This window comes from Cynara cardunculus (assembly GCF_001531365.2).
Source record: "Cynara cardunculus var. scolymus isolate 2C chromosome LG 2, CcrdV1, whole genome shotgun sequence".
NCBI lineage: Eukaryota > Viridiplantae > Streptophyta > Magnoliopsida > Asterales > Asteraceae > Cynara > Cynara cardunculus.
Window position 1 is genome coordinate 9,349,274 of NC_037529.1, and position 9,869 is coordinate 9,359,142.

General features: G+C 35.8%; 1 protein-coding gene across 1 annotated transcript; it reads left to right on the forward strand.

The window, feature by feature from the left end:
* Positions 1 to 6,566: 6,566 nt before the first annotated feature.
* On the forward strand, positions 6,567 to 7,676 carry LOC112505876 (G-type lectin S-receptor-like serine/threonine-protein kinase At1g34300). Its single transcript, XM_025109920.1, has one exon. The coding sequence runs from the start codon at positions 6,588 to 6,590 to the stop codon at positions 7,674 to 7,676; it is 1,089 nt and encodes a 362-aa protein (XP_024965688.1). The 5' UTR covers positions 6,567 to 6,587.
* Positions 7,677 to 9,869: the final 2,193 nt, after the last annotated feature.

Below are 9,869 nucleotides of genomic sequence, written 5' to 3' on the forward strand. Positions count from 1 at the left end.
ACATAAAGAACCCCATTTATTTTAACTCCCCCTGAAAGGGTATACTCGCCCCTTCCTTCAACAGGAATGGCTTCACCGTTTGGTATAATCACCGGTGCTTCGAGGTTGGTTTTCTTTTTATTTTCAAGAAGATCGGGACGATGGGTTATATGTTCAGTGCAACCCGAATCTACAACCCAGTTATCATCCTCGTCCCTTTTACCTGTCATGTAGGCCACAGGCTTTTGTTCAGCGTTGGATCCAGAAAAATGCTCGACGAACATGCGGTACTGCTCATCGGTCAAACCAGGAATAGCGCTTGACCCGGTCTCAACGCATGATGCTTTGGTTTTAACCTTTCTCCTTTATTCCCAGGCCACCAATCTGGGTAGCCAACCAACTTGAAACATCCATCTCACTTGTGCCCATCTCGTCCGCAGAAGGTGCAATGTTCATTATTTTTTTTTCTTTCCCTGATTTGGCAGCGGGTTTTTCTTTAGGTTGTTGAGGAGTGAAATCACGTTTCTGGAATGCCTTGAACGCAGCGGAATCATTCGTTGCCCTTTTTTCGTTTGAAATGGCCCTCTGTCTCTCATCCTAAGCCACCATGTGATAAGCAATGCCTAGGTTAGGAGTGGGTTTTGTTGCAAGGATCTGGGTTTTGATAACATTGAAGTCGTTATCTAAGCCCATGAGGAATTCATAGAGATGCTCCTTCTCAAGATGGTTCGTAGTCTTCTTTCCAAGGTCGCAGGTGCACAGGTTACAGCAGCAACGAGGAAAAGGTTGTAAGGATTGGGCTTCATCCCAAAGAGAACGCAGGCGAGTGTAATATGTTGATACCGAAGATCCATCTTGTCGAGTGGCAGCGATTTGTTGTTTTAGTTCATACGCTCTCGGAGCACTTTCTTTGCCAAACCTTTCGAGGAGATCTGCCCATATTTCTGCAGATGTGCCTGCATATTTTACGTTGTTTCGGATGTTCTATTCCATGGCGGTGGTGAGCCACCCCTTTATCATCGCATCACATCGCAGCCATGGCATATGCTTCGGGGACGTTTTTTCCGACTTCTTGATTGTTCCATCGACAAACTCTATTTTGTTTTTGGCAAAGAGAAAGTTGGTTATCTCCTGCGACCAATCGGCATAATTGCTGTCTGTGAGAACGTCGTTGACGTGAAGTTGTTTTGGGTAGTCCGACGGATGAAGATAGTAAGGTGAATTGTGATCGATGGCGTTTTCTTCAGTGGGTTTTGGTGTTTCGCCTCCGGCCATTGTAACAGGGATGGCGGCGGTGTAGGGTAACAAGAATCGAAGTTTTTATAACCGCTCTGATACCATCTAGAATTCGATTTATTGCTTTTTATTCATAAAAAAAAAAAACAAAGCAAACAAGAGAATATAAAGGGCTAGGAAATCTGCTAAACAAGGAAACAGAATAACGGAAAGGCTATAAACAAGGAAACGGAATAACACCAAATCTCTATAGATGATGGTTTGTGTTGTCGAGGAGAAGGATGAAGAAGTTGTGGAGAGGATGGTTAAGGTGGCTCTTTGTTGCGTTCAATATCGGCCCGAGAATAGGCCGATGATGAGCGTCGTCGTCAAAATGTTGGAAGGCGGATTAGACGTGTCGGATCCGCCTTTAAACCCATTTTTGCATCTAAAATCTGGGGTTGGTGAGGTAGCTGATTCTTTGGGTCAAACAACATGGAATTCTGAAGCAGTCACTGAAGCTAACCCAGAAATGGATATGCCTCTAACAAGGAATAAMGAGATCACGATAGCCTCAACCTAATGTGTCCTCAAGTACCGTTACTCATGATTAAGCTGTATTCGGGACTGTTTACTTTTTAAGCTAAACGATCTTCCAATAAGACAGTATTTTCTTCGATTCACGTTTGTCTTTTTGTTGTTCAAATGCCATGATCTTAGTTTAAATATTTAATAATGTAACTTTATTTATCTAAGGGCCSTTTAMTAAACGCTTACCCGATAAGTAYTTAYCGGGTAATTTTCCTCACTGGATGAACATGGCAAGAGCCAAGTATTTTCCGACAATTATATATGGACTTCAGGAATAAAAATTCATATCAATAAATTTGTAACACCAACAAATATTAATCACCTATTATAAACCCCACAATTTAACTATTCAAGAATCCAACTAACCTAGAAATTATCAAAATCGAAGTTTTATACAACCCGATCCAATTATGGGCCTGTATTAGCTCCACCCTTGATTCTTATAATATTTAATAAGTTCTATACAACCCGATCCAATTGAGTACGAACTCACCTAAAACGGCGTACTAGCTAACTAGCCTAGCGATTAAGCAGGCTTGCCTGACCTCAGTTACGGAATAAATTGAATATAATAAGACTTCAGGAAGTGCTTATCGACCTTAGTCGTCTACTAGGAGATAAGAGTGTTTTTCCTTGGCGATATAAAATTCGTAACAAACTACGTGAACCTCCCAATGAAGCCAACAATCGGTTAAGAACGGCGATGACCTATGTTTCACACGGCACACAATTTCGTTGATAGTTTAATTCAAGATCGTTGAATAAAGAGGGATAAATCTTTCTTTATCCTTCATATTGAATGTAAGGTTTAGGCTTTATCCAATAGTAGTTAAACTCGAGGGTGGTAATAAACTGAAGTTGCTCAGTCTTCTATCCGTTTTTCAAATTTGGATTGTATAACGTTATAAAAGTCACTTAAAGAGATACCTTTCTCATGACAACCTTCCTATGAACTTTCGTATTTAAAGGGTACCTTTCTCGTGTATCGAAATCGTTAGCCTCGATAAACATATGATTATCGTCTTTCTAAAAACTTCTAGATTGTGATATACCGGTATAAAATCAATTTTTTTTAATGTGAAAATGTATTATTTTAGCAATTTTTAAGGAATATAATTTAATAACAATATATATATATATATATATATACTATCTTATAAACCAGATTTATCAAAAGTGTTAGACAATTTTTAATGCACAAAATACTATACATTTATGCATAAAATCTTAAAGTCTTAAAAACAACTCATAATGCGTTAAGTACTACTACTTTATGCATTAAGTCTTAAAATCTCTTAATCTACAATTAAATAACATATAGTATAAGTTACCAATGCACATTATNATATATATATATATATATATATATATATACTATCTTATAAATCAGATTTATCAAAAGTGTTAAACAATTTTTAATGCACAAAATATTATACATTTATGCATAAAGTCTTAAAGTCTTAAAAACAACTCATAATGCATTAAGTACTACTACTTTATGCATTAAATCTTAAAATCTCTTAATCTAAAATTAAATAACATATAGTATAAGTTATCAATGCACATTATTATCTTTTATTTTCATGTTTTCAAGATACTTTTGACACCTTTCACTTATGTCTTCACCCTCTCATACCTCTATGTCTTCTCCCCATCCTCCAAGGTGAGATTCAAACTGATATTCATCATAAGTTATTAAAAGTTCTATCATTCAATTGCTCTAGAACTCTCAATCTCGCTCTCGATCTCTTGATCTTTGCTCGTGGTGTAAATCGAACATATTTGTGAAGTCGTTTAAATATGTTGGATTTTAAATATATTGGACTTTAAACTGTCATACAATTTTTTCATCGATAGACAGTAATTAGAATCATAACTCTTATTTATTCAAATTGTATTAATATGTAAAGACCAATTGCAACTTATATCATCGTTAAATCTTCTCTAATAAAACCAGTAAGACTTCAAAATCGCGGCTCCCGCCGCATTACACGAGTACACAACTAGTATATATATATATAGGGGCTTAATCAAATGAGAACTGTTTTGTTCGTGGTAACCGTGAGATCTAATCTCAACCACACATCCTAATAATCAATGGCTAAAATTGAAAGGAATCTTAATTAATGTAATTCCAAAAATAAATTACTGACATTTAATGACATAATGTAAAGAAGGGCAAGATGGTCATTTTTTTAAATTATTGAGCCGGATTTGAGCGCGCGCTACAAATCCGTTAATATTCTTAATATACACTTTTCAATTCGAATCCAAATTAGAGTGAAGATAGTGCCTGGTTTTCGAGAAGGACACGATTTACCTAAACCCTAGAGTCGATCGCAAGTGGAACCATATACATAATCGATGGATGCTAACGAAAGATTAGGTAAAATCGTTTGATGTTCTACATTTCAATATGAAGAATCCTGTAAACATTGTTTCTGTTCTACATTTCAATATGAAGAATCCCGTAAACATTGTTTATGTGCTACATTGTGATTACATTTAGTATTGATCATAATCTTGTATGTTCAAAAATGGTGTGCTACATTGTGGTATATATATTTATATATGATAGTGTGTGAACAATGTTGTGCTACATTGTGGTGTAGGGTTATCTTGCACAAGTATTCTCTTTTGAGTAACAGCTGCTTGTAATTGCAATTGATGCCTCTTCTCATCATGGAAGGATCACTTATGCATGTGCAGAGCGAATTAAGAAACATTATGATTCCAGGATGCGTAAATCTAGGTATATATGATGAGATGATAAATTTTGGTGGACTAATMTTTATCTGTACAATGCTTCAGGGACTTGTGCATGAAATCTATTGTTCCACTTTYATGCTGTCAACATGTTGGCTCTCCTACTCTCGCAGGTGGTATGACTGTGGGAATACAACTTGGTTAAAAGAGGATAGTAATCAAATTCATATTGTTCTAAGGACCTGCAGTTTACCTCCACCTGTCTGAATGTCAAACAYAAACACAATTCAAATGCATTCCTTAATCATATACAACTTTTTTAGCTTAGGAGGAAAAGACTCGAGTTCGACCATGCCCAAGACAGTCACATGTCGTGTCCTCTCCTYAGACATGTTGAAGACTTTGCTTAACTCAAAAGATGTTGACCCTAGTTTGATCCAACAAGGTAYCGGCATTGATAAACGTTGTCAGAGCCAATCATCATCTACAAATATACAGACACATATATASCTGCTTTCATACAATTTTCTATTTTTACATGTTGTGTTTCATTTTATTTATTTTTTTCTTGCATTTGAATGGAGATTTTGGATTAAGTTCATTGAATAATGTGATTGAAGATGATGAGAGATGGTAGTTGACTAAATAATATGCCTTTTGGAACTTCCATGCTTGATGATGAAGATGGAAGACACTATTCCAATTCTTATTCATGACACTTCTATAAAGAAACTTGAATTCACCAATGAAATAGTTAAAAAAAAAACTTTCTTACCATCTCATTCACATGAGGGGTAAAACAACAAGAAAGGGTTTTTGTTAAACCATGTGAAGATGTCAGTGTGTTTATATGTGGATTGAAATGTTTGTGGTAACATGTGGTATGCTACATTGTAGTAAAATATACAGACACAGACACATAGATTTGACTCCTAATCTAGTTAACAAGAAATGGATCCCAAAATAATGTAGCTAACAGCTATATATGTGTTGCATCCTGCTTTCATATATATATATATATATATATATATATATATATATATATATATATATAATAGTGTGTGAACAATGGTGTGCTACATTGTGGTAAAATAACAGAGATTTGACTCCTAAAACACAGACATAGAGTCATCACATTACTCTCCAAGGTCACAACCTCCATAACATTTACATTTTCTTCATGAGAATTGACATCTACAGTATCTTCATGAAAATTGATATGAATTGAAGAATCAATAGGATTCTTACACACACGCATTAATTTTTTTGATTTTATTCCATTAAATCATATTAATCTATAATTTAGGAATGTAAATCAATATTAATTATTTTTTGTGAAACGGTTCTATTTTAAAAAATAAAATTTAATCTTAATTTAGGAATTGACTAACATACCCTTTTAAATTGAATTAAATTGAATAATTAATATATTAAAATGATTGGTTGAGATTGAATCTTGCGGTTACCATAAACAACTCAGTTCTCCGGATACTTATATAATATATATATACTACAAAATAGTAGAAAAAATTTGAAACATAAGTCCATCCATGTGGAGAATGACACGTCATTTTGACAACATTTTATACCGTAAACAATCGATCATTGGCCGTGACCTTTGTTTTTTTAACGTCATTACAACAACATTAGTTTGCTACGACATCCAACTGGTCTATGAATAAATCAAACCGCAAGTCGTTTTCCTTGGTTAACCTTGACATTGTCTCCGGTTGTTGACAACTRCACCAAGGTTTTTGCATCAGGTTAACACCAAGTACTACTTTACATTGCATCCACCATTCGTCATATTCTATGTTTAGCATACATTAACTGTTGAATCCTCAAGGCTTTTCGGTTCTAATACATTATGTCAACCGATGAAGCGGGATTCGTTATCGAACTTGCCGTTATTGTCGTCGGTAAGTTCCTCCACCCTATAGTCTTCATGGGAGGTTTATATACATTGAATTAATGCCAATGGTTTGTGTTTTCCAGTTGTTGTGGTGAAGATAGGCATCATTGCATAYGTATGCAATCGAAGATCTAACATGCGAAAGGACCCATACGTTGAAGATTCTCGCTTTATTCCCCTCACCATGGTCAAATTCCTGGACGACATGGAGAGGGAAASACCCATCCGGTTCACCTCACAACAGCTAAGGATAGCCACAGAAAACTTCAGCATCTTATTGGGTTCCGGAGGGTTCGGGACAGTTTACAAGGGAATCTTTAGCAACGGTACGGCTGTAGCTGTGAAAGTTCTGAATGGGACATCAGACAAGAGAATTGAGGAACAATTCATGGCGGAAGTGAGCACGATGGGAAGAACCCACCACTTTAATCTCGTTAGGCTTTATGGGTTTTGCTTCGAATCAAGTTTAAGAGCTCTTGTATACGAGTTCATGATCAATGGCTCTTTAGACTACCATTTGTTYAAAGCCAAGAAAGGGGTTATCATAGGGTTTGAGAAACTCCACGAGATYGCACTGGGAACCGCAAGAGGCATCGCGTACCTGCACGAAGAATGTCCACAGAGAATAGTTCACTACGATATCAAACCAGGCAACATACTCTTGGATTCAAACTTCTGTCCAAAAGTAGCTGATTTCGGTTTGGCCAAACTTTGCAACAGAGACAAGACTCATATAACGATGACCGGAGGACGGGGTACCCCAGGCTATGCGGCACCCGAGCTCTGGTTGGCTCTTCCAGTTACACACAAATGTGACGTTTTTAGTTTCGGGATGCTACTTTTTGAGATCATCGGGAGGAGGAGGAACATGGACGAGACTCTTGGTGATAGCCAACAGTGGTTCCCGATATGGGTGTGGGACARATATCGACTCAACCAATTGAAGGAATTGATGAGAGTTTGTGCAATTGAGGACACGAAWGAACAAGTTGTKGAGAGGATGCTGAAGGTAGCTCTTTGTTGTGTTCAGTATAGGCCTGACACTCGGCCGGTGATGAGCATCGTTGTCAAAATGTTGGAAGGTGCATTRGAGGTTCCGGAGCCTTTGAATCCTTTTTCGCATTTATTTCCAGGGGTTAGTGAGGTAGGTGATTCGCTGGCTCGAACAGCATGGAATGTTGATTGGTCGTCGTCTGAAGTGCTTTCCAAAYCTACACTAGTCATGGGGACGCCTCTCATGAGGGGACATGAGATCACAATGGCCACACAGTGATAATCAAGGTTCTAAACAGTGTGGCGTGACCGCGAGGTCAAGCCTCAAGCTTCGAATGYCATGACGAGATCATGACGTTTTTTCAAGGCGTGAACTATGACAACAAGTCTCTATATCATATACAATATTATATGTTTTATACTATTACCATCAATAAATCAATGATAATAAACAATTTAAATTAAGTTTTATATATATATATATATATATATATATCGTGTTACAAAAATCAACTATTGTTTATATATTTAAACCGAAACCTAAATATACATCAAAAACCCAGATCTTGAATCAAAAACTTTGAACGAGAAAAAGATTTCATACATCAAAGAGTTAAATCGAAGGTTTTCAAACCCATTTCATGCATCAAAAACCTAGATTTGGAACCTGGAAAGCACCATCGCCATCTACAAATCATTGCCATATAAGACGAGTGACGAAGATGAAGATCCAAATCTTACCATTTCTTTTGTTTTTTTTTTATCCAAGACGAAGATGAAGATGAGGCACAGAAGGCAGCAGTTGCTGGGTGGTGAAATAGTTGGGGAAGACGAACGGGAGGCCGGCAGAGGGACTTGTGGTTCAATATAATTTTTTTTAAAATTTTTATGATATCTTTAAATTTAGATTTTATTCAAAAATAAAAACATTATCGTTTTCTCAAAACCACTAAAAACCGTACTATATCGACAAAGATATATAATAAAACAAAACATTTAAATTCAGATGTATCTCGCTATATTATACGAGTACCATTCTAGTATGTATAATATATATAATGTTAGGGACCGACTCCATAACAAAAGTAAAACCACGAGGACCTTAATCATGGATTTTAAGGTTCATGGATCTTGTTTGCAAGCGACCTTAAACCATAGGTACCGAATTTGTAGTTCACTTTTTTTTTGAATTTTTTTTTGTTAGGCCTACGTTACAAACTCATTTGAAGTAACTTAAAATCAAGATCGATCACGTTAAAGTGGATTAATAGGTTGGGTTCTGTTGAAAATGAAAATATGATGACAGGATAAAAATCACACGTTTTATTGAAAATCAATGTTAATGAGATGTATCAGATCAATTTCTGTGAAAAACAACTCATAAAATAGGTTCTTACATGATCTATGTCAAATTTATTATCTTAATATACATAAATTTGTGGATTTTATATTTTAAACAATATATACTATGCTAAAATAAAATGATATTAAAAAATCATATTCTTTCAAYTCATATGTYTTTTAAATTAAAAATAAATCAGAAGTTTTTCGGAAAAAAGAAACATAGTAATTGTAACTAGGGGCGGATCCAACCTCTCAGCACGGGGAAAGGCCCCCAGTCAAAAACAAAAAAACCTTTGTTGACTAGCTTAAATTTTTTATTTTTACCATCATCTTACGTGGTTTCCCCGGGTCTCATATATGGCCTTATGCTTCCTCCCCCAAAGTCCATCCAACGTGTCCCCACCATATGAATTATTCCTAGATCCACTACCGGTTTTAACCATCGTATATCAAATCAAATGAAACGCGTTTTCAATAAATTAAAAGGAAAAAAAACAGACAAAAACATCGTCTTCCTCGGGCAACCTTGTACTCGTCTTCCAACTCTACCAAGCAACTTTAATTAATTGCATGTAAACTCTTGCACACCAAAAACTTTGACGAAATACCGTTTCTTTCATTCAATTTGGTTTTCTAACCATCTTTCTTCGGTTTAACTCAAATGTTACTACATCCGTAATATCTAGGTCCACAACATCTAAAAGACAAAAAAAAAAGTCAAATTCAACTAATTTACCGTAGCAATTGCATACCTGATCATTACAATTGCATATCTGGTCGTCGCAATTGCATATTTGTGTTGAATTTGAATTCTTTTTCCCGTTAAGTCCACATTTTTTTATTAACTTCGATATTCAACCCTCTATGCGAGCTGACTAATCCCAGGGTGACCACCTACTTTGCAGATAGTCCGGAGTCACCGCATTTGAACCTCTGTGGTCACAAGAAGATTTTTATTCCTTTTTGAATTTGAACCTGTGACATTTTGGTACTTTTGATCTAGGAGAAAAATGCCTAAAAAAACCAATTTAAATGAAAGAAAATGGTAATTTAACTCAATAACTCCAAAAGCTTTTCAAAAAATAAATTAAATATTAAGTATTTGTTCTAGATGCATGACTGGTCACTC